Source organism: Bos javanicus, chromosome 4, assembly GCF_032452875.1.
Source record: "Bos javanicus breed banteng chromosome 4, ARS-OSU_banteng_1.0, whole genome shotgun sequence".
Taxonomy (NCBI): domain Eukaryota; kingdom Metazoa; phylum Chordata; class Mammalia; order Artiodactyla; family Bovidae; genus Bos; species Bos javanicus.
The window spans coordinates 39,531,120-39,558,268 of NC_083871.1; the positions used below are offsets into that span (position 1 = coordinate 39,531,120).

The 27,149-nt window shown below is 33.9% G+C and overlaps 1 protein-coding gene across 3 annotated transcripts in view; it reads left to right on the forward strand.

Moving 5' to 3' along the window:
- The window catches only part of HGF (hepatocyte growth factor), an 86,746-nt gene that overhangs the window by 39,478 nt on the left and 20,119 nt on the right, over nucleotides 1-27,149 (forward strand). For all 3 annotated transcript variants that reach the window (XM_061413790.1, XM_061413791.1, XM_061413792.1), the window contains 3 exons: nucleotides 10,121-10,295; nucleotides 13,595-13,722; nucleotides 23,662-23,764. In XM_061413790.1, coding sequence (XP_061269774.1) covers nucleotides 10,121-10,295; nucleotides 13,595-13,722; nucleotides 23,662-23,764 — 406 coding nt within the window. The remainder of the gene's footprint in view (nucleotides 1-10,120; nucleotides 10,296-13,594; nucleotides 13,723-23,661; nucleotides 23,765-27,149) is intronic.

Sequence of the window (27,149 nt, forward strand, 5' to 3'; positions counted from 1 at the left end):
TAGCAGCAGCAGCAGCATAGTGTTGAACAAGGAGGCAGGTGCATCTCATAAGAGCTTATTTTAACAGTAAAGTAAGAAAGAGAATGTGAACTAAGGCAGTAAACAGTGACAATAACAAGGTGAAGAAGGATGTGAACAATATTAAAGAGTTCAAATATATAATGATGATATAAACTGTCCCATATATAATGACAAGTTGGATCAACTTGGAAATGAGATAGGGAAAAGGTAAAGTCTAAAGGTTTTTTCCCTAAATTGATTAAATGATGCATATTTAAGAGGAATAAATTTGAGGAGAAAGATATTAAGTTTGGTTCTCTTTATATTGAGATGCAGGTGCTTCATGTCAGTGCTCAAAGCATATTTAAGTTCAGTCTTCCATGAATGTCATGCAAAATCAGAAGTGAATAGTGAAATCAAAAGCCTTGGACATAGCAGCACTCCGAGGAAGCATAGAGAGAGCATGCTGCTGCTGCTGCTGCTGCTAAGTCGCTTCAGTCGTGTCCAACTCTGTGCGACCCCATAGATGGTAGCCCACCAGGCTCCCCCATCCTTGGGATTCTCCAGGCAAGAATACTGGGGTGGGTTGCCATTTCCTTCTCCAATGCATGAAAGTGAAAAGTGAAAGTGAAGTCACTCAGTCGTGTCCTACTCTTAGCGACCCCATGGACTGCAGCCTGCCAGGCTCCTCTATCCATGGGATTTTCCAAGCAAAGTACTGGAGTGGGTTGCCACTGTAGAGAGAGCATAAAGAGGGGTATTTGCCCCTTTTATATAGAATTCATTAAACAAATATTTACTGAGTAGCTCTTATATGTCATTTTTTTAGATTCTGGGGATAGAGAAGTGAACAAAACAGAGCAAAATCTATGATAAAATTGCAATTTCATAATTTTATCATAAACTAGTAAAGTAAAAAAAAAGCTGAATGAACTATAAATGTATAATTGTCACTTTGCTTCTGAGTTTCTCATCTTGAAATCAGTGTATCAGTGAAAGTTCATCACCTGACATGTGTACCAGGCTGTTCCGGGAGAGGCCTTGTCAGTCCCCCTTCACACCATATTCTTCAAAAGGTGATTTCTTCCCAGATGACAGCAGCCTACACATACTCTGCTATATAACTTTAACAGACTTCCAAGAATTTTAAAACACTGCAAACATGTAGTAAGATTGGAGGTCCCGTGTAGTGCTTAAATGAAGTACTTATTTTTTAATGGTTTTTCCCTATAACAATAACTCTGTATTCTGAGTAAGTTTGTTTTATGTATTAGTCCATGCTTTTCAGAGAGAAATAAAATATGTGTTGGGACTAATTGTGCTTTTCTGAAGTGAACTTTAGTAGCTCTCTGCAACTGAAAAACTAACTTGTGGTTTATGTCCCTTATGATGTGGTTGATGTCCCTTAGGTATCCCATTGATTATTTAAATCAATTAAACTGAGGATATCTTTACACATTATTGAGAACACCAAATTGTCTGAGTGAGTTATATGAGTCAATATCTAATGTATTGGAAATTAAAACATAAATTAAAAACATTTATTAATTGATTAGACATAATAAGCTCATTCAGTGTTAATAAATATAACATTTTAAAGGAAAAAAAAACTTTTTTCAGAAAAATAGAAAAATGCTAATAATGGTTTAGATTTTTTTTTTTTTGTAAATTTCTTTAATGTTACCTAAATTGTAAGAAGATAGCTGAGTGTCTTGTATTTGCTTCTGCGTTTAGTCTTTTGGGATGGATATCACACATCAAAGTGCACCTGGATATACCACTGTAAAAAGGACAAGTGGCATTCTAGCATGGTTATGAAAATAGTTTTGGCTTCCTAGATTCCTGCAAAGATCTCCAGAATGCCAGGTATCCCTCTGAGAACTTTTTGCTCCATGTCAGACATGTAAGGCTGATGTCCCATAAAAATACTCTAATTAGGATATACTTGTTGTATATCCGTTCCCACCCTTCATCACCAGCAACTTGCCTTCTTGGAGACTTCTATCACTTATTATCTTTCTCTCGGACTTTCTTCATTTATCCTGTCAGATCAGATCAGTTGCTCAGTCGTGTCCAACTCTTTGCGACCCCATGAATCGCAGCACGCCAGGCCTCCCTGTCCATCACCAACTCCCGGAGTTCACTGAGACTTGCGTCCATTGAGTCAGTGATGCCATCCAGCCATCTCATCCTCTGTCGTCCCCTTCTCCTCCTGCCCCCAATCCCTCCCAGCATCAGAGTCTTTTCCAATGAGTCAACTCTTCGCATGAGGTGGCCAAAATACTGGAGTTTCAGCTTTAGCATCATTCCTTCCAAAGAAATCCCAGGGCTGATCTTCACGATGGACTGGTTGGATCTCCTTGCAGTCCAAGGGACTCTCAAGAGTCTTCTCCACCACCACAGTTCAAAAGCATCAATTCTTCGGCGCTCTTTATCCTGTAGGATGGTCTAATCTGCTTTGTATGCTCTCTTTTGCATGACTGATACCACCATTTACACAGTTTAAAATCCAAAAGCTTAAAATAATTCTAAACGTGCTCTTTCCTTCATGTCTCACATTTGATACATCATAAGGCCTGTAAATTTTATTTTCTATGTAGCTCTCAAATCTCCATTTCACTTCATCCCTTTTATCTAAGCAGAATTATTTTTGAACTTTCTTGAATATTCAGATGGACTTCTGAGTGGAGCTATATCCATGTTCACAAGCTTTTCCCCTCCAACTCCTTCTCCACTTGGCAAATAGACTATTTAAAAAAAAAATCTGAATATATCATTCCCTATGCCTAGCATATCACACACACACACCAGTTTAAAACTCTACAGTCACTGCCTTTGATCTTAGGACACAGACAAAATAAAACCATCTTTTACTTCTCCACCCGACTCTCCAGCCTCATATACACGTCTCTCAATGCTCTCTGTACCAGCCAGAATATGTTTCTTCCTATGCCTCATATCTTCCATATTCTTATTATAGTTCCTTCAACCCCTGCCATGTCCTCGGCCTTAAAAAATGTTCTCTTCCTTCCTAACCTAATTGACAGCTACCCATTGTACAAATTTCAAGTCAGTTATCATTTCTTCATTTGACTTCCCAGACTGGGTCAAATTCCTTACTGTATATTTATAGCAACATAAACCTCTCCTTCCATGTACTTCTCAGAGTTTGGTTTCCACATTTACTTTTGAAGCTATTTGGTTAATAGCTCTCTCTATCAAAATTTTTAAGCTCCAAAAGAGTAAGGACTATGTCTTTTTTTGTATCCCAGAGACTTACCACATTGCCTTGCCTGTGACAGGAGTTCAACAAATCTTTGTTGAGTGAATGACTGTTCCTTTCCTAATCAGTGGTAGTTTTTCATTTTCTTTTAATGTCTCTTGGAATTTATACTATGCATTTTGATTTTCATGTAAAAAACAGGCTTTCCCCAAACATTTCCAACTAGGAAGATTTGCTTCTTAGCTTCTTCCCATCACTTCAACTCACTGTCAGAGTTCATGCTTCCCTGAGCTAGTTTTGCACCTTTGCTTCTTGTCTTGATGGGTTTTCCTTCAATAAAATAAACAAAGCTTGTGACGTCCTCCCTATTTTTTCACCTCCTTTTTCTTTTCCCTCTTATTTTTTAAACTTCTGATATATGTGTCCAGAGCCATTTTATATTTTTAAGCGCTTTACTGAGCTATAACTGATGTTTAAAAACATCACATATTTAATGAACACAGTTTGATAGCTTTGAATGTATGTCTATGAATCTGTCTCCACAATCAAGATAATAACCATATTACTTACCTTCAGAAGTTTCCTCCTGACTTCCCTTGCCTTTTTGTGTGTGTGTTTGGTAAGAACACAACTTGCGGTGTACTCTCTTAACAATCGTTTATTATATAACACAGTATTGTCAAGTATAGTTACTCTGTCATATCATAGATCTCTAAAACTTACTCATCTTGCATAACTGAAACTTTATACTTGTTGAACAACTCCCCACTGCAGAAGTGTGGCCTAGGCAGATCTCTGATAGCTAAGATTTCTATCAAAATTATCATTATGGGTTGACTTGTGTTCTACTCAAAATTCATACGCTGAAGTCTAAACCCTTATTGCATTTGGAGTTGGGTTCTTAGGAGACAATTAAGGATGATGAAGTATAATGATGGGATCCTAAAACAATAGGATTTGTGGCCTTAAAAGTAGGGGATGAGCATAATCTCTCTCTCTACAATATGAAGATATACTAAAAGGGTATGTCTATACCTACATCTACAAGCCAGGAATAGAACTCTCACCAGGAATCACTGGCTACCACCTTAATCTTGGACTTTATAGCTGCCAGAATTATAAGCAAATATATTACTGTTGATTAAGCCACCCAGTTTTATTTTGTTATGGTGACTTGAGAAGATATGTTGCCATTGGTACTAAATTAAAAGAATCCTTTCTCCTAGTAACCAATGTACATTGGCATCAATATATAACCTTTTAAAATTCCATGTCTTTGTGTGTTGGGAAACTTACTTTAGCAAATCATTTTCTTTCTTAAAGAAAGCTAATTATTTGTCTAAATTTTATTAATTAATTCAAGGCCGGAACAGAGATTCATAGAAATATAGTCCTCTCATTGTATTCAGTGTCAGGAAAAAATTGCTATCAATATCCTTTCTCAAGGGAAAGATCTTGTACTGGAGGTCTTTTCCAAGTCATCTTCTAAGGAACAAGAGAATAAAATTGAAGACCTTTCATGAAAGTCTTGTCTCCTGAGCATTTTACAACAGAAAAGAATTGGATAAAGTCCAGGGGAAGGTTTCAGACATGAATTCCAGGTTCACATGGAAAGAAAACATGGAAGCAATTTGAGGTTTGGGTTTGGAGGTCTTTATATCATTCTCTCACAACAGTTTAAAACAAGGAGCTCTTTAAACTTACATTGAGCTTTATCCTGCCCTTTGTGGCCCAAAGAGCAGAAGTCTGATGATGGGAGAGTAGCTTTACACATTGTTCTAAATATCCAGGGACCATCGTAAAGTAAATCCTACATTTCAATTGCTCTTCAGTAGCTGGGAATAAGAAGTAGGTTGGGTTGAATTATTCTAAGAATAATCAGGTATTTAGCCAATGGCTTATGAAGCAACTTGTTCTTAGCTATAGGCAAAAGAATGCAATAGCTTTTCACCACTAAGAAATCCAGATTTTTTGGAGGGCTAAGGGGACTGTAAATGTGGATTTACTAATTGTCTATGTAAAAGTTATGGAGCCATGGGTGTGGCTTTCTGTCACATACGTGTGTACTCACATTCTCCACTGCCTTTCACAGGCCTCTGTCAGGGCCTCGTGGCCTCTCCGCAAGGACTCAGCTAGCCTTTAACAGAGAAAAAGCGTCAATTTATTATACATTGTCTTGGAGGCAAGAGGGCTTTCCTAGCAATTACATAACAATTAATGTTAATTCTCTCAAAAAATCTATTCAGACCTTAAAATTCTCTACCAAATAGTATAATAATAAGATCACAGCACATCCATACCAGCAAAGTGAAATTAATGTTCCAAGAGACACCCGTTGTATTTGATCATGTTCTAGCAAGACAGTGAAATTTTTCAATAGCTCTTGTTTTTTTTTTTCCTTAAAGCATTTCCAAATAGAAAACTTTGTGTCAGTCATCAAAGAAAAACATTCCTTCACTCATAGGCCACTGAGGATCATACAGATATCTTTGCCTCTGCTTCCAAAGGGTGACCACTACTTACACCCCTGGCAAAATGTTTTATTTGTTAGAAACTCTCAGAAGAGTTCCTGGTATTTTCGGTGTAAGCCTGGTAGACATACTTGCAGAAAAATTTGTGGATGTTGAGATGCAATATTTTAAAAACATGTTGCTTTGGCTAAACTTTATAATCTTCAGCTGATACTGGGGTGTTTCTGTGCTTCTTTAATGCTTTGCTAGGCCACTGGAGACTCTTCAAAGCCTTCCCTTATTCAGGTCTAATGTTTAAGTATTAAGTCCAAAAGAATAGATTTCCCAACATTTAACAGCCCTTTCAAATCAAATAGCATGAAACATTTGTTTTGTTTTTGCTCCAAGTTTTGATGTTTATATAGTAGGACAGCTGAGGGAGTCTATTTTATTGCAGACCAGGAATAATTCCTTTTGTTTGAATCATAAGTATTCGTGTAGGCGGCAGAGATCAAACATTTATATCAGTTAAATGGTCTATGGACATTCATGGTCCCCCTCAGATATTATTTATTAAATAGCTGCATAAAATCTCACAATAACTGTTACTAATTAATAAAAGCTATGTAGTTACCTTGTTGTACTAATATATCTTTTTTTGCTTATATTATTTATTCTATATAGAGAATAAATATATATATTTAATAAATAAATATATATATAGAATATAATTCAAATATATAGAATATAATTGCCATCAGAATTATGTAGCTTTGTTTATGGGGCCTCTTCTAGCAGCTGAAATGGATAAATACTGACCAGAGGGTACTTTTTAAGTAAATAAAAATACTATATAAATATTGATAGTTTGTAGTTAAATCACAAGAAATATTTCTACTGAGTTAAAACATATCATCAAGTTGTTTCAGGTTACGTATTTCAAAGTTCAGTTCAGTTCAGTCACTCAGTCGTGTCCGACTCTTTGAGACCCCATGAATCGCAGCATGCCAGGCCTCCCTGTCCATCACCAACTCCTGGAGTTTACTCAAACTCATGTCCATCGAGTCGGTGATGCCATCCAGCCATCTCATCCTCTGTTGTCCCCTTCTCCTCCTGCCTCCAATCCCTCCTAGCATCAGGATCTTTTCCAATGAGTCAACTCTTCGCATGAGGTGGCCAAAGTACTGGAGTTTCAGCTTTAGCATCAGTCCTTCCAATGAACACCCAGGACTGATCTCCTTTAAAATGTAAGCTACAGATGCTTGTTAAAATAAGAGTCAAAAACAATAATATTATTTAGATTCTTTATATCTTGATAGGGCCAGACTTATTTCAGGCTGCTATAAGAGAATACCATAGATTTGGTAGATTCTAAACAACAGAAACATATTTCTCATAGATCTGGAGGCTGAAAGTCCAAGGTCAAGGTGCCAGCAGGTTTGGTATCTAGAGGGGCTGATTCCTGGTTCATAGATGGCTAACTCTTCCCTGTGTCTTCATATGGTAGAAGAAGCAAGGGAGCTCTGGCAGGGGCTCTTTTATAATCCCATTTATGAGGGCTCTGCTCTTACAAACTAAACATTTGCCAAAGGCCCCACTGTCTAGTACCATAACATATGAATTTGAGGAAGACACAAATATTCAGTTTATAACAAGACCTAATGAAATTATATTTATTCTGTACAATATTGTATTTTTACTAGTGTGCAAAAATTCTTTGTATTCTATAAATTTTTATAATTTCAAAATTAGGAATTGTTCAATACTCCTCCAAATTAGAATCTGTTCAATAATCCAATTATTTAATCCAAATCCAAAAATTTAGTTTTTAATCTAACCATTTTAAATTACACTGTCTTTTAGTGAATAATCAGATCAGATCAGATCAGTTGCTCAGTCGTGTCCGACTCTTTGCGACCCCATGAATCACAGCATGCCAGGCCTCCCTGTCCAATAGTGACTCCTTATAATAAGTTTATATCATTTTTAAAATATAATAATAAAAGTTCAGAAAAAATATTTAGCATAATTGTTCAAATGAGGATTTTATGATAGTTAAAGTGAAAACAAATTCTTTAAAACTTTCTGGGAACCTCTGCAGTTGAGGTGCATGGTCAGTAAAACAGTTCAGGTCTCTGAACTTGACACTGAAATTTTAATGCATTGATCAGCAAAGAAATATTTTCCTCCATATTCTTATACAGGTAGTCTTTTCTTTGACTTAGAGTTTTTGTAATATAGATAATTCTTTTCACCAGGACTCCAAAAATTTGAAAACTTAACCTCAAATTAGAAAAATATTTATCTTTTACTAGCTTTTAAATTTTATCATTCCTCTTTTTACATTGTTTAGGTTGATGTCTAGACAATCATAGTGTAGTACAAGGACTAGAGTGTGTTAACCTCTGATGGGCGTGCAAGGCCCATTATCTAGCCAAAGGTGGCCCTGGCTGCCTGGATTCTTCAGTTGCAAGTTCATAGTGCCAAAATGATACTGAGAAGGATGGATCACTAACACTCAAAACAACACACACACATAACTAAGAAAGTAAGAGAGCTGTAGTACCCAAGTCAGGCAATGAAGTCCATGAGAGTAGAGGAAGTGTTTTTGCTCTGGCTGCCCTAACTCTGACCTTCTTGCCATTGTCAGTAATCTGAGACCTGACTGAGGTCACAAGTTTACTGCCCAGGAGCTTGTGTCCAAGAAGTGGGGGATCAAAAGTTTTCTTCTTAAAATGTTAAGCTAATGAAGTGACAGATTCCTGGGGACATTCCTTTTGTCTTTTTTCACATCATAGTTTTATAATTAGATGTATATGTCAGTACCTGTTTTAGAGTTGTCACCCTTTAAAGACTTCCGGCACATACCCAATCTCCTCAAATCATTTAACAATCCACTCAAATTATCAGAAAAAATAGCTTAGTAGCATTTGTTTTAATGAAATATAGTTCTAACCCTCAGAATCTATGAAATTTAATATTTTCTATTTCATCAAAGAACTTCAGGTAGTATTAAAATCATAATGAACTTAAATAGTATGAACTTCTATACAAGTACTTTCTCAGTTCAAAATTTTTGTTCTTCCTGAATCAATGAAGTGAAGTGAAAGTTGCTCAGTTGTGTCTAACTCTTTGCAACCATGGACTATACAGTCCATGGAATTCTCCAGGCCAGAATACTGGAGTGGGTAGCCTTTCCCTTCTCCAGGAGCTCTTCCCAACCCAGGAATCGAACTGGGGTCTCCTGCATTGCAGCCAGATTCTTTACCAACTGAGCTATGAGGGAAGCCCTCTGAATCAATATACATTGATATACATTGACAATAAAAATTGCCAATATCAACAGATACTAATTTCTAAGTCATCCACTCTCAATGTCCATTTTATGGGTCAATCTGTGGACATTTCCTCATGTCCATTTGGATTTCTTTTTAATTTAGGATGTTTCTAAGCTGCATTTGTATTCCCTAAAGCAGATGCCTAAGAAATAACACATTTTAAGATGAGCTGAAGAAGAAGTTTTTTTAAAATAAAAATTACTAAATGAGCAGTTTGTGAAAATTTGTGTTTAAAATGTTCTAGTGGTTGAGATGGTCATTAATTAATCCTTATTTTTCACAAAGCTTCATAGAACAACTCCAAACTTAGGCTCTACTACCTTTGCAAGGAACTCGATGAAATAAAGCATTCAGCCACATAAGGTAATAATTATTTGCAAGAAAGAAAGAAATTCAAAATGAAGCTAAAGAGCCACTTTTAAAGTATTTACACTGTTAAATATATTACATTTTTATACACATCCCTAGCCTCTGAAGACATGTCTAATTCTGACCTCTCCTTTGGAGAAATGATACATCAAATTCCAGAATAGATGAATAAAAGACATTTATTCACTTTTTAAACTATCCTAGACGGTGTCAACTTGAGTTTTATCCAGAGGCATCTTGAATAACCATTTAGGTTAAAGGTAATGGGTGAGTTTACATGGAAACATAAACATTTTCATGCATGTTTTGAGAAGGTATATGAATTTTAGTTGCTCCAGAATGCTTTGAGTTATATTTTGTATAAGTGAGTATATTTTAAGACAAAGAGAGAGCTCAAGTTTTATAAGTTTAATTTTGTACTTTAAATATTTTCTTACTGAGATTTTCAGGATCTTTATCAGGTATGGTAAGCACTGAAATTGGACAAACAAAAAGGCAATAAATAAATCTGCTTAGAGGCAAGCAATATTTTTAAAATGTCAACAAGTTGAGTCCACCATTTTAATCCTCCTTTTGGTTGAATGAGATAGTAATAGTGATAAACTGAATTTTTTATTTCATTCAATTATTGTAAAAACTTATGTGACAGAAAATCCTACAAATAAAATGCAAGTGAACTCTAAGAGGTAGATGACAAATTAAATTATTTTATTTAAATTTATATTTCTTTTTACCAATAGCCCACAGTACTATGAATGACACAGATGTCCCTATGCAAACGACTGAATGCATTCAAGGTCAAGGAGAAGGTTACCGGGGCACCATCAATACCATTTGGAATGGAATTCCCTGTCAGCGTTGGGATTCCCAGTATCCTCACCAGCATGACATAACTCCTGAAAATTTCAAGTGCAAGTGAGTAAATTAGGGAAATTATAAATTTCAGTAGGCAGAATGGTTGATTTTTACTAATTTCTATGTTAGTGATCCTTAAACTTTAGTGTGCCTAGGGAAAATTTAGCAATTAAAAGGCAGATACATGCACCCCAAATTTTTGATTCTTCAGGTCTGAAATTTGGACCTCAAATAATACATTTTAGCAACCACTCTTGTTGATTCTGAATCAGATGGTTGATGTACCATCCGTGCTTTGGGAAACACATCTTTAGGTTTCTGATCACAGCTTTGTTCTTGCAGGTCTATTTAATGAACAAATCAGTGGTAACTATAACCAGGAAACTTTCAAACTAGTGCTTCCTTAAATTTTCATATTAACTTGAGGGGAGATTACAAGGCATACCTTAAGTCAACATTGTAAACTGATGAGATTTCAGCCTTGAAAAAAATTTATAGTTTTATATGAAATTTTTTGATTGTTTCAACATTTTATTTAACAAGTAGGGAAGTAAAACAATTGTATAGATGAATCAAGCTGAAGAAACTGCCCTTGTATATCAGTTCTATACTTGTTATGTTCTTCCCCATGGCTGCTTTTCTTCACCACTTGAATTTTGTTGGACAGCCACAGTGCCATGTGTTTTTAAATTGTCCACCTTGTTATTAGGAACATAAAATGATTGCTTTTCAAATTTATAACACACATGTCATTCATAGTGGCTTTGCTGAAATAGCACCTATAAATAACATATATTGGCTTTATGTAACTGACTTTTAATAAGAGGGCTTAACATTTCAAGATGGAGATCTATGAACATTAGTTGGCCCATTCACTGGAGAGGGGATATAGTTTATGGTTTTTTATATGATTTAAATTTTTTAAACCAATTCAGAGTTCTTTGCTTAGATACTAAATATTCACCTGTTGTATTTAAAAATATATTTATAATAAATGTATTGTTGCCACTCTGTTTATTTTTTATTTCCCTCATTTTTTTCACAGCAATTCACTCTATTTTTGACCCATGTGTTTCACACCTCAGGAATAAACATAAAAGTAGAGAGAACAAATAAAATGAGAAAAGAATAGTTAAGAGAGACAAAGAAGACAGTATCAGTGCCATGCACACTTCTGGTTCTAATGACTGGTAATACTCAAGATTGTATATGTGATCCAAATTAACCTCATCTGTAAGAAAAAGAAATTCATTACAGAAATTGAATCCACACGTTTCACAATAAAAAATGATCAAAAGTTTAGTTGCTATATATTATTGGAATTTAAGCTATTCTTTTTTGGGGGAAGGCTTCCCTTGTAGCTCAGTGGGTAAAAACTCTGCCTGCAATGCAGGAGACCTGAGTTCAATACCTGGGTTGGGAGGATCCCCTGAAGAATGAAATGGCAACCCACCTCATTACTCTTGCCTGGAGTATCACGGGCTACAGTCCATGGGGTTGCAAGAGTCAAACATGACTTAGTGACGAAACCACCACAACCACCAAGCTATTCTTTCTTAATTGGTTATTTGGTCAAGATAAACATAAATATGAAAAAACAAAAAGTGAGTTGTGTTATTAAACACATAAAATCTGATGCATCATTTTGCTCAGAGTATTGATGCATTTACTGTTTGTGGGCTAGCAAAGAATGGAGTTCTGGTTAGGTGTCTCTGGTTGTACCAAACACTGTTTGCCCCAGTACTGAAATTCCTTACAAATGACAATTTTTAAAGCACTATAACTAAAAAATACTGCCTGTGATGATGTACATGAATCATACAATCATTAATTTGTTTTAAGAATTGTAACTGATTCTTCAAGTGAGGTGAATAAACTTAGAAAAAATATTTGAGCAAACCATGACTTTCTGGTTTAATCTAGATTAATGAGGTGCTTCTAGATATAGATTATAAAAGGGGAACTTTAAGTTTTTTGATAGCCTTAGATATATGTTTAATTATCTTGCCTTAAATTACAACTCAAAGTTAACTAAGCAATTATTCATTTAAAATTGCAAATTTCTATACACTTTATATAAAATTCAGTGCACATATATTGTACTGACATAATCTTTTAAAATTTGAGTATAAACTAGTTAGGAGAAAAGATTTTCTTCATCTCTCCAGTTAATAATTTTATGATTTTATAAGAAGAGTAAAGGTTTAAATGTGGGTTATAAATAAGAACATTTGCTATAGAATGGTCAAATCTATTGGCACTCACTGTTCTTACAACCTTAAATAACATAGTTTATGTCAGGACTTATTTTGGCTTGATAAACTATTACTTGTTGATTTTATAACCAAACTCAAGCTTTTTTAAAAAATGGTTTTCAGTTTCTAATGGCCAACTGATTAGTATTAAATGTGTCGTATTTTTAATTGGGCCTAAGTGAAATAGCATACCTTCCTATAGAATGAATATTAATTTTGTTAAATTATTAAAGAGATCTATGGAAAGAAAGTACATGCTTTCTTCAAATTAGAGACCACTATCAGGGGAACAAATCATGAACTCCCCATTTTATTTAATGTGAACTTTGTATTAAAGGTAAAATCCTTTTACATACAGATAATATTAATTTAGACTTTTTCCTTATCACAAGCTCCAAATGTCTAACTGTATCATTGATAAAATAAAGGAAGTACATGTGCTATGTTGACAACTTTTTCTATAGGTAGGTTTTCTATATTGTAATTAGGCCTTAATTTTACAGAAATATAAAATTTCAGGTAATATCGCTAAATCAAGAAAGAACTACTTTGTAATTAAAAGAAATCTATGTGGTGAATTAAATAAATAAAAGAAATACAGAATTTAAAGGATAAATATTTTTTTCGTGGCAAATGTTTGAATAGGTAGAACTTCATTTTTAACAAAGTAATTAAAGACTGTTAATTATAATAGTCTTTCTTCTGCAAAGAGAATGTTGTTTCTACATTATCTATGATCCATGAAAATACAATGAGTAACAGACCAGACTTTAAAAATTGTAACAGTTGAGAGTCCAAGTCTTAAAAATGAGTGAGAATAATGAAGTGGTATTATTTCTCTTTTTCATGAAGCAGTAGTATTTGTGTGAAACTCCAGGTCTGTGGAAGTAAAAGAATTCTGACATCTGACAGCATTTATTTCAGTAATGTGGGCAGTGTCAGCTGTGTATATTGAAATCTAAATTGTTAAAACTATCCCAGATCTAAAGTGTAGAGTTCTATTTATAGAATGCATACATTCTGGGATTCTAGAAATGTAATAACACTGACTTCACCAATGTAAGAAACCCTGGCAATTTACATTAACGTGCTTATTCTCAATAGGGACCTAAGAGAAAATTATTGCCGAAATCCAGATGGGGCTGAGTCACCGTGGTGTTTTACCACTGATCCAAACATCCGAGTTGGCTACTGCTCCCAAATTCCAAAATGTGACGTGTCAAGTGGACAAGGTAATAGCTGACATTTTGCAGTGTGGGCATGATTAAACTCAGTGGAAATGCCTAAAGGGAGTATACATTTTATAGGAGATGAGCTATTTCTTATTGCACGTTAGCAAACAAAATCACAAAGTCCAAAGTTGGATTTCTTTTTTATATTAATTTGCTCAATATCCATTTATTTATGTGACCGTATACTAGTGCCAGGGACAATTTTAGGCACCGTGGATATACCAGTAAACAAAATTCTCTGGCCCCATGGAACTAATGTCCAGCAAATAAAAAACAAGCAAAATTAAAATGGAGGTGGGGATAGTAAGCTAATTTGTGTAAGTGCTAGAGAGATAAATGTCCCAGAGTTAGAGAGGAGGGTGTTGCTATTTTACGTTTTAATGGTCTGAGAATATCTTACATATTAAGGTAACATTTAAGGAGGACCTGAAAGAGTGGGAGAGCAGCATGTACCATGTGCATAATTGTAAAGAGCATTCTGGGGAGAGGAAATTGCAGATGAAAATGAGATGAGATGGGAAAGTGCTTGAAAAGTTAAAAGAAAGAAACAGCACAGAATGAGCAAGGTAGAGAGTAGCAGAAGATGAGGTTAGAGAGCAGCTGAGCTAAAACTTCATAAGTCTTGTAAAAACTGGAAGGATTTACACTTCTATTCTGAAAGAGAAGAGACTGCTGTAGGATTCTGAGAAGGGAAATTAAATGATCTGTTTGATTTCAATTCTAACTGGATGACTCTGGCTGCATTATGAAAAATAGCCAGAGCTCCTGACAAGGGCCAAAACAAGGGGATCAGTTGAATGATTGTTTCGGTAATCTAGGCAAGAAAGGAGAGTGATGTGGACAGGAGTGTTAGCAGTAGAGATGATAAGCAACAGTGGGCTTTGAGATAAATCACCATTGTACTTGGAAACACAGACAACCATTGCAAAGAATTGTTTTAGGGAGCAGTGGTTAAGAAAAGTCACATTGAAACAGGTTTAAAAAATCATTTGTCAAACAATAATAATAATGTTGGCCTCTGGGCATTTATTGCTATAGAATGAATTGGGAGTTATGATTTTTAATAATCATATTCTTTCACATAAATTTACTTTTGATGGTCATGGCCATGGTCAGTTCTAAATCATTCTAAAAAGTCCAAACCAAATTTAAAGCTTTGTTTCATGGATTTATTGCCCTATACATACTTCTTCCATCCCCTGACTTTCCCTCAGTGCCATTTTTCGTGAACAACTCCAAAAACAGTTGTAGAGGGAAGATCCCTTTTCAATCAATTTCACTCTTCCTGGGCAGACTTTAAAGGTCAGTTGGAAATAAAGTTGAAAACAATGATTAAAGAAGGTTTGGTACCAGCTGGATCTATTTTGTCCCTGCTTTATTCATTTAAACAATTACTGCTAATTTCTGAGTGACAGAGGCAAATGAGAATAATTGTTTTGTAAGCCTCTGGTGTGTATTAAGATGCTTTTATGTACAGATATATCACTTATCAAAGGATCAGGTAATAGAATATAGATTTTTGGTTTTGAAAGCAAAGTTGATGTTATTGCTTATATAATAAACCTACACATTAATAGATGAAGAAATTAGTTTTGTGGAATTCAAGTAACTTGCCTAAATTCTCAAACTAACACAACTAGGATTTACCTGAATTCTCCTTAAAATGACCTTTCCATTACCCCCATGATTTCTGCTTTTCATGAATATTTTAACAATATATTATAATCTTTTTATTTAACAATATACCTGATATGCAACAATCTGCAGGGTCCTATGGGGCAATTTGTATTGAGACAGTTAGCCAACAGAGTTGTGAAATTTTATCAGACAGTTATATTACTGTATAATACTGCCAAGCTAATAGTAGGCATTGTTACATATGTGATATGTATGCATGGAGAGACACACATATACACATACCTGTCCAACCCTCCCCCCACACACACACATTAAAGGATGGTGCTCTTATCCCTCTGTATATAACAGGAAACATAAATTTTACATATAGGTTGATGAGTTCAAAACTTTTGCTCAAATCTTGCAGCATCTGAATTAGCATATATATAAAAGCTTTTCCATTTGGATATTAAATAACTGTTAAAAAAATCAAAATTGTAGAATTTCTTTAAAAACACTGATGAAACACTGTATTAGATTATATAAGGTACATTTAAGGTAGAAAACAAACAATTGACATTTTAAATATTTATATCAATAATATATGATAAAGAGAGGGGAATGAAATTTCCCACTCCAAGAAGTGTAAAAAAAGTAAACCAAAAGCAACAGAAGAAGGGAAACAACTAGGACAAAAGCAGACATTATAAAAGTAAAGAAAAAATAGTAGAACTAATGAATAAAGCTAAATGATGATTCTTTGAAAAAATTAACAAAATGGACAACCATTAGCCAACTGACTCGAGAGAGATGGTAAATATATAAAACAATAATTATGAAGGTAAAGATAACCAATGAACTGGAAAATTAGAAAACATGAGATTATTTTATACAACCTTATATGAAAACTGAAAATGAAAATAAAATGAATAATACAGTAGGAAAATTCAAGTTAGTTGAATTGACCCTGATAGAGAAAGAAAATTTAGACTCATTCCTATAGAAGAAACATGGAAATTTATAATAAATTGTTCCACCACAAACCACATCATGCCTTGATGAATTCACAGATCAAGTGATCACAATGCTACATAAATTATCCTATAGCTTAACAAATGTAATAAAAATTTCAAATTATTTCTGGATGAAATTATAATATTGAATCCTAAATATGATAAAGGAATCAGAGAAGAAAACTATACATTCATATCATTTGTAAATATTAATGTAAAATCTTAAATGAAATTTGAATGAACAGTTTAATAAAGAAATTAAGAAAATAATACATAATGGTTGAATATAGTCTGAGTACAAAAATGGTTCAGTTTTAGAAACCCATTAATATAATTCACCTTAGTTGTAAGAAAAGCAACCATATAACAAATCTCAACAGATTCTGAAATTACTGTGACAAAAATTCATGCATTCTTCATAAAAATACTCAAAAATATTCAGTATACATACAAACTTACACACCCATATATCTGTATCTATATATGTGTATGTGTATGTGTGTGTGTGTGTGTGTGTGTGTGTATATGTGTGTGTATGTATATATATATATAGCATCCTCAGTCATGTCCAGCTCTTTGCGACCCCATGGACTATAGCTTGCCAGGCTTCTCTGTTCATTGGATTTCCCAGGCAAGAATACTGGAGTTAGTTGCTATTTCTCTCTCCAGGATATCTTCTCAAACCAGGGATGGAACCCATATCTCCTGCATTGGCATGTAGATTCTTTACTACTGAGACTCCAGGGAAGGCCACTATCTCCCTTACTATTTAATATAAATATTTTAACATTATATTTTCTTTGACATTGCAATGTTGACACTTTATACAATTAGAAGGCATATTTATTGACTGCGTAAAAAGGCAAAAGATCTTTGCACAAATTATATAATAGTAATATTCTTGGAAATCTAAATTCAAATAGTAAAAAAAATTACTAAGGTAGCATGATATATGATTAATATACAAATATTAATAGCATTCACATATGCGTTTGAAGATATAATTAAAGAGAAAACTACATCTGTAATAGGAAATAAAACTGATGAAAACTTAGGAGTAAACTTAGAAAAGATATGCAAATCTATGTAATTAAATTTCAGATTACTACTGAAAGTCCCAAGTTGTACTTTAACATGTAGAAAAAATCACTTGCTGTTGATATAAGATCTCAATATCACAAATACATCAGTTTCACCTAAGCTAATTTGTAAATTTAGTGTGATATTAATAAATAGATTACTGTCTTTTTTGATATCAAACAAATGCATCCTAAATCTTTCCTAGAAGAATAAACATGTAACTATAGTAAGGAAAATGTGAAAAAGAAATGATTAGAGGTAAAAAACTTTATCAGATACTAAAATATTATTAAAGAGTTTATAATTTTATTTATTTTTTTTAAGAGTTTATAATTTTAAAAATGTAGTTCTACCCCAAGAGTAAATTGACAATTAGAACAGAACACAGGATCTAAAAATAGACTCCTTACTGAGATTATATTTAAAATGTGGCACTATATGTCACTGGGTAAAAATTAAAAAATAATAGTGGATCAATAAAGTTCTATTTGGAAAAATAATAAAATTAATCCATGCTTTGCACCATACCTGAAAATAAACTTCAAATGGATAATAGATATGAGCATAAAAATGGAAACCATATAGATACTAGGAGTAAACTTGGAAAAATACTTTATTTCTTAGATGTAGCAATGTGGGTTCTAATTAACACTCAAATTCTAAAGACAATAAAAGAAAAAAAATAAGCTACAAAAGGTGTCATGACAAAAACATAATCAAACCTATATTTTTAAATTCAAAAGACAAATGACAAATTTGGAAAAAGTTTTAAAATGTATATCACAGATAAAGAGAAATATTTCTAATATATAAAAGCTATGAAAGTGAAAAATATAGGACCAAAAAATTAAATAATGGACAAAACATATGAACATTTCTTTAGAGAACATTAAAATTATGCTTAAAGTCACATGTAACAAGAAAAAATTAAAATATAAGTAGAGATTTTTCATAAATCTCATAAATATGGGACTTTGTTTTTCACATATAAATTCACAAAGATTCAAAATCTTGTCAACACTATTTTTTGGCAAAACTGTATGGGAATATGAACTCTCGCACTTTGTTCTTGGGAATGGAAAATGGTAAAATCCATATGGAATGGAATATTACAATAATTAAATTACATATACATCCATCTTTTCACCTAACAATACACTATCTGAATATATAGCTCCAATAATATGGAAACTCATATGCACGAGTTTTTGATTTCAGCATTTTTTTTGTTAGCAAAACAACACAAATCTACTCTGGCAAAATCACACAGTGGAACACTGTGGATTTGCAAAAAGAATGATAAAGTTTTTTTGAATTAATATGAAGTGATTTTCAAGTATATTATTAATGAAAAAAGCCACTAAAATATATATTTGGTATTCTATTAATAAAAGTTATTTATTCCTAGTAATAAAAAAATGGGATATAATAATATATACATAGAACATATACATATAATTTATATAGTCATATTACATATGTATATATGTGTGTATCTTTGCCAGAAAAGTAAAACAAAGAAACACAAGCACCATAAACAAAAAACTAATGAAATTGGTTACCCTAATGGTGGGTAGCAGTGAGTAGAAATATGACACAGAAGCAAGAGGGAAAATGAGAACAGTCTGAATACATACTCTCATATACCAAAACTAATGTTTTAATAGTGTTTTAAATGTTCAAAAAGTAATCTCAAGAAAGATGGGGGAAAAAGCACAGAAATATGCCTATCTGTGTATCAAAGAGATACCATTACTACAGAATTTGGAAATAAATTTCAAAATGATTTTTAAACGTATTTTTTTATATATAGCCTCACTGAAATACATTTAAAAGTAGATAACTATAAATGTGTTTTGAACTTTAAAATATAAATTTGTTGTTAGGAGATTTGACATTATCTTGTGTGCATTGAAGAATTCAGAAAATGAAGAAATACATTCATGTACCTACAATCAGTGTTCTTACTATGGGAGAAAGGAAATACACCATTAAAATAGAGAAGAGGAAAAATTCTTGTACTAGATTGGAGTTAGAAGTGATCAGTTACTCATGAACACACACACACACACACACACACACACAGAGCTTGGCTCTATCAAATGAAAGGGACCAGAAAAAATGGTAGCAAATAGCAATGAGCACACCTGTTTCTCGTCTTCTTACTTTTCATCACTAACAATGGCTCTCCGGTGAAATTGAAGAATCCATGCCTAGGGCAAGAAAAACACAAAGTAAGGCTGGAGTATCTTTTGCCAGAAAGCTAGCAAGTGCTCAAAAATTCACGTCTCCCTCTCAAAAACTTATAACCTAGATCTAATCATGAAGAAAATATCAGACAAACCCAACTGATGGACATTTTATAACATGACAGTTCTCATTAAAACTCTTAGGATCATCAAAAAAGAAAGTCTGAAAAAACTGTTACACTAGAAGAGCCGAAAAAACATGACAGTTAAATGTAATGTGGTATCATCCTAGAACACAAAAAGTACTCTAGGTAAAAACTATGAATAAATTGGAGCGAAATAGTCTTCAGTTAGTAATAATGTTGAATAGTGGCGTTAAAACCATTGTACCAATATAAGATAGTAGGGGAAACTATGTGGTGTATTAGAACTTTGTACAAACTTACACGTTTTTTTGTAAATTAAAAGCTATTCTAGAATATAAAGTTTACTAAGAAAAAAAAAGCCTAGCTTATAAATCATCCTCTTTCTCTAATACAGAAAACATAGGTGTAAAATGAAAAATGTATTAAAGAGCAGTACCATATACTGCATTGCACAATTGTTTTCTTCAATGAGAGCTTATTTAAATAATTTACTATTTAACAGCCAAAGGTTTAAGATTACATAATAAAGGAAAAAATAGCATTGTCAGAGGAAATTTTAATTAATACATTCTGCATATGTACAATAATTGGATTTTACAAAATTATGCTTTCTGAAAACAATTTTATTGTGTATTGTAATGATTGCTATATTATTTGTATCAAATCCCATATCATTTGAATTTGTATATTTAAGTTTAAATCATGAATACCAAAACATAGCTATTGAATATACTTACTGTATATTTTATATATACTTTTGTAAATTAATTTATATAGTTTACTAAATTATATACTTTACTAAATTAATTCCTGGACAATTTATTTAAAATTTTTATTAAGCTTTCTACCTATTATTTTGGGGCTTCCCTGATAGCTCAGCTAGTAAAGATTCTGCCTGCCATGCAGGAGACTCTGGTTCGATTCCTGGGTCAGGAAGATCCCCTGGAGAAAAGATGGGTACCCATTTCAGTATTCTTGGGCTTCCCTGGTTGCTCAGATGGTAAATAATCTGCCTGCAATGTGGGAGACCTGGGTTGGATCCCTGGGTTGGAAGGTCCCGTGGAGGAGGTAATGACAACCCACTCCAGTATTCTTGCCTGGAGAAACCACATGGACAGAGGCCCCTAGTGGGCTACAGTCCATGGGGTCACAAAAAGTCGGACATGACTGAACCATTAAGCACAGAACACCTATTATTTATTCTAATCACATAGCATATTTAAAACCAATGATAATATTCTTTGGCTTACCAAATTTAAAAGAAAATAATGTTGATGTACATTTCTAGGTAACATTTTATAGTCTTTTATCATATTTATTCACATAAAAATCAGAATTTTTAGTTACTTTTAAAATACACAAGATTATTTAAGAATATGTAGTGCTTTTTTTCAAATGCAGAAATTGCTACATATATATTAGAAAGAACTTAACTTCTTTTTCTTAATTTTAAAATTAAGAATATGGTCACTCCTATCAATGTTTAACAGAACGCAAATTGCTCAGTTGAAAAAAAGTGAAAAACTCACATGGGGCATGATAAAAGGCACAGGAATCATTTTAACATGGCTTCCATTGGCTAAATTTGTAACAACTTGAGCATTAAAATGAACAACAGGAATAGATTATATATCATGTTGAATAAAAAGAGGATCCATGAGTCCATCATTACATTACTACTTCTACTAGTAGGTCTGCCAATACCATTGCTAGTATTACTACTAGAAGTATTTAATAATACTTAAATGAAGGGAGTTGGGGGAAAAGGTAAAACTCTGTGTTAGAGAAGAATACCAAGAAAGAAAGAAATATAAGAAAGAAAGATAATATTTTAAAACCAACATAGTAATAACTGATTTATGCAATATTAATCAAAGTATTCCTAAGCCATTTTAAAAAAATTTGTTTGGGAATAGGATGTTGTCAGTCTCAAAGGTCTCAAAACTTTTATTTGCTTGTTTTTGTTATATATGAAGAGAAGTTTTTCCTTTTTATCACTTAACCAAGTTATCAAACTCATCACCAATAATTGAAAAAACTGACATCATGTGTCACATGAAATAATGCTATAAATGCAACAAAATATCACCTTATATAATATTTCTGTATTTAACTTGATTTCATTCATGAGGATAATCAGACAAAATTAAAGAGTGTTTGCGAGACAGCTGGCTTGGATGACCCAGAATGTCAACCTCATGTAAGACAAAAATAATAAGTCAACAAACGTGACTGGTACATGAGTAGTCATTATATCTCTTGTGACTCTTCTGTGGAGTAAAATTTTTCCGTTGGAAAATATATATTTAAAAAAGGCAATGCAAAAGAATGTTCACACTACTGTACAATTGAGCTCATTTCACATGCTAGAAAGGTAATGCTCAAAGTCCTTCAAGCTAGACCTCAACAGTACGTGAACCAAGAAATTCCAGATGTAGGAGCTGGGTGTAGAAAAGTCAGAGGAACTAGAGATCAGATTGCAAATATCTGTTGGATCACAGAAAAAATAATGGAATTCCAAAAAAAAAAAAAAATCTGCTTCAGTGACTATACTAGAGCCTTTGACCACGTGGATCACAATAAACACGGAAAATCCTTAAAGAGATAGGAATACCAAACCACCTTTCCTGCCTCCAGAGAAACCTGTAAGCAGGTCAAGAAGCAACAGTTAGAACTGGAGATAGAACAATGGACTGGTTCGAAATTGGGAAAGGAGTACATCAAGGCTATATGTTGTCACCCTGCTTATTTGACTTATATGTAGACTACAACATGTGGAATGCTGGGTTGGATGACTTACAAGTTGGAATCAAAATTGTCAGGAGAAATATGTGCAACCTCAGATATACAGATCATACCACTCTAATGGTAGAAAGGGAAGAGGAACTAAAGAGCCTCTTGATGTGGGTGAAAGAGGAGAGTGAAAAAGCTGGCTTAAAACTCACATGCAAAACACTAAGATCATAGCATCTGGTCCCATCACTTCATGGCAAATAGATGCGAAGAAAGTGGAAACAGTGACAGATTTTATTTTCTTGGGCTCCAAGGTCACTGCAGATGGTGACTGTAACCATGAAATTAAAAGATGCTTGCTTGCTCCTTGGAAGAAAAGCTATGACAAACCTAGACAGCATATTAAGAAGCAGAGACATCACTTTGCTGACAAAGGTCCCTCTAGTCAAAGCCATAGTTATTCCAGCAGTCATGTACGGATGTGAGAAAGAAGGTTAAGTGGCCAAGAATTGATGCTTTTGAACTGTGGTGTTGGATAAGACTCTTGAGAGTCCCTTGGACTGCAAGGAGATCAAACCAGTCAATCCTAAAGGAAATCAACCCTGAATATTCATTGGATGGACTGATACAGAAGCTGAAACTCCCAACACTTTGGCCACATGATGCAAAGAACCTACTCATTGGAAAAGACCCTGATGCTGGAAAAGATTGAGAGCAGGAGGAGAAGGGGGCAACAGAGGATGAGATGGTTGGATGGCGTCACTGACTCAATGGACATGAGTTTGAGCAAACTCCGGGAGATAGTGAAGGACAGGGAACCCCGGTGTGCTGTAGTTTGTGGGGTTGCAAAAAGTTGGTCACGACTGAGCGAATAAACAGCACAAAGTTTTTCTTTCTTTGATGTCCCTAAGAGGCACTTATTTAATTTTTCTTTGGATTTTTTTTTTAAGTTTGTAATTTGATGTACAAGCTTCCATTTTAATGAAGAAGAAATCTGGCTAAAAAAATGTTTTATTAGAGATAGTTAAGTCCGTTTGCTTTGCACATATTTCAGTGTGTTGCTTTCATTTTTATGTTGATTTTCATGAATTCATATGTTTGTAAAAATGTCTTTAAGAATACTCCCTAGGATTCATTAGTTTTCATATATTTTATGTTTAGATTGTTATCGTGGGAATGGCAAAAACTATATGGGCAGTTTATCCAAAACACGATCTGGACTAACATGTTCGATGTGGGATAAGAACATGGAAGATTTACACCGGTATGTAAATTTATTTCTTTAAATATATAGTATGTAGTGATAGCAGCAGATACATGTATGGAGATGCATTGGTATTTCTTTCTATTCATTTATGTATCTTAGTAACCTAATAGAAACTTTAGACTGATTATTCAATGTAACTCAATATAATATTTTCTCCCTATGTGGCAAACAATTCAAACCAGCAAATATTTATTGAGCATTTACTGTGTGTTCTGGTCTATAAAAGGTGCCTTGGCGACATTAACAAAAAGTAGACATATGTTTTGGTTTCACCTTTAAGCAGGATATGTTCCTATTGAGAAAACAATTATACAACTTGATAAGACATGAATAATTAAATGTCAAATCTAGTGTTTCATATAGTACATTACATGTTTATATTCTCATAATTATTTATTCATAGTAGTTTATAAAATTGATGTTATCATCTTCATGTACTTAGATACCTTACAATTCCACTTTACTAAAAACCTATTGAGATATGTTTCCTTGTACACCTTTATTTTGACACACAATTTTTCTATAATTAATGGAATAGATATGGAATTGAAAACCCGTATATTTCAATGAGATTTTGACATTGAATATATTCACAAAAAAGCAGTTGCCTTCCACTATCTTTCCCCAGCAAATCGCTAGTGTGTTTGAAATAATAAAAGAATTATGAGACATATTTATCACATAGAAGAGATTTTTATTAAATATCCCAGAATATATGCAAAAGGATTAAGAGAACAAAAAGGTAGTGTCATTTAACAAAGTATCTACAACATGGTTGCTTTATATGAGTTGTTATCACATTTGACCATCATAATTATATACTGAAGATAGTTCTATATGTGTGTATAAGAATTTAAGGATCTAGAGAAGTTGAGTCATTTTGCTCCCGGTTCCACTTTAAAGTTCTTATTCTGTTTCAAAATTTACTCACTAGTGGATTATACAGTTTTGATTGATTTACTGCCACGAACAGTAATAGTTCTAGAGCAGTGTTCTCTAACATAAATATGCAATTCAAATATGTAAGCCGCACTTGTACTTTTAAGTTTTATAGTAGCCTGTCACTGTTTCCATTGTTTCCCCATCTATTTGCCATGAACTGATGAGACCAGATGCCATGATCTTAGTTTTTTGTATGTTGAGTTTTAAGCCAGTGATTTCACTCTCCTCTTTCACCTTCAATAAGAGGCTGTTTAGTTCCTGTTCATTTTCTGCCATTAGGGTGGAGTCATCTGTATACCTGAGGTTATTGATATTTCTTCTGGCAATCTTGATCCCAGCTTGTGCTTCATCCAGCCTGGCGTTCTGCATGAGGTACTCTGGGTGTGAGTTAAATACGCAGGGTGACAATATACTGCCTTGATGTCCTCCTTTCCCATTTTGAACCAGTCTGTTGTTCCATGTCTGGTTCTAACTGTTGCTTTTTGACCTGCATACAAGTTTTTTCTGGAGGCAAGTAAGGTGGTCTGGTATTCCCGTGTCTTTAATAATTTTCCACAGTTTGTTGTGATCCACACAGTCAAAGGTTTTAGTGCAGTCAATGAAGCAGAAGTAGATGTTTTTCTGAAATTCCTTTGCTTTTTCTGTGACACAACAGATGTTGGCAATTTGATTTCTGGTTCCTCTCTTTTCTAAACCCAGCTCCTATATCTGGAAGTTCTCGATTCACATATTACTGCAGCCTAGTTTGAAGGATTTTGACCATTATCTTACTATCATGTGAAATGGGAGCAGTTGTGGGGTAGTTTCAACATTCTTTGGCATTGACCTTCTTAAGGATTGGAATGAAAACTGACTTTTCCAGTCTTGTGGCCACTGCTGAGTTTTCCAAATTTGCTGGCACATTGAGTGAAGCACTTTCACAGCATCATCTTTTAGGATTTGAAATAGCTCAGCTAGAATTCCATCACCTCCATTAGCTTTGTTTGTAGTTATGCTCCCTGTGATCCACTTGACTTCACATTCTGGTTCTAGGTGAGTGATCATACTATTGTGGTTATCCAGGTGACTAAGACCTTTTTTGTATAGTTCTTCTGTGTATTCTTGCCACCTCTTCTTAATATCTTCTGCTTCTGTTAGGTCCATACCATTTTTGTCCTTTATTGTGTCCATTTTGCATGAAATATTCCCTTGGTATCTTTAATTTTCTCAAAGACATTTCTAGTCTTTCCCATTCTATTGTTTTTTCTCTATTTATTTGCATTGTTCACTTAAGAAGGGTTTCTTGTCTCTTCTTGCTATTCTTTGGAACTTTGCATTCAGATGGGTATATCTTTCCTTTTCTCCTTTGCCTTCCATTTCTCTTCTTTTCTCAGCTATTTTAAGGTCTCATCAGGCAACCATTTTGTTTTGTTGTATCTTTTTCTTGGGGATGGATTTGGTCACCACCTCCTGTTACAAACCTTCATCCATAGATCTAATCGTTTTATTTTTCACTTCCACTGTATAATCAATCAATTATAAGGAATTTGGCTTGTCATATCCGAATGGCCTAGTGATTTTCCCTTTCTTCAAGTCTGAATTTTGCAATAAAGAGCTCAGGATCTGAGCCACAGTCAGCTCCCAGTCTTGTTTTTACTGACTGTATAGAGAGCTTCTCCATCTTTGGCTGCAAAAGATGTAATTAATCTGATTTTAAATAATAGGTTTATATTATTCAGCATTTCTAAAGCTTTTCATTTCAATATGTATTCAACATAAAATTACTAATGAGATATTTTACATTTATATTAAAGCTTCAAAATTTGGTGTGTATTTATAATTACATCACCTTTCAATTTGGAGAGGTCATGTACTACTTTGTCACCACATTTGGCTAGTAGTTACTCTATTGGAAATTGCAGTTCTAGGACTCCAAAATTACGTAGAATTCTGCCATCATGGATCTTACTCTGTAGTATGGAATGGCTGAAACAGCAATGCCAATGCCATATTTTAAAAAATCCATTGTTGTTATTCACTCAGTCGTGTCCGACTCTTTGCGACCCATGGACTGCAGCATGCTAGGCTTCCCTATCTATCACCAACTCCCGAAGCATGCTCAAACTCATGTCCATCAAGTCAGTGATGCCATCCAACCATCTCATCCTCTATTGTCCCCTTCTCCTCCTGCCTTCAGTCTTTCCCAGCATCAGGGTCTTTACCAATGAGTCAGTTCTTCATATCAGGTAGGTAAAGTATTGGAGTTTCAGCTTCAGCATCAGTTGTTCCAATGAATATTCAGGACTGATTTCCTTTAGGATGGACTGGTTGGATCTCCTTGCAGTCCAAGGGTCTCTCAAGAGTCTTATCCAACACCACAGTTCAAAAGCATAAATTCTTTGGTGTTCAGCTTTCTTTATCATCCAACTCTCACTGGAAAAACCATAGCTTTGACTAGATG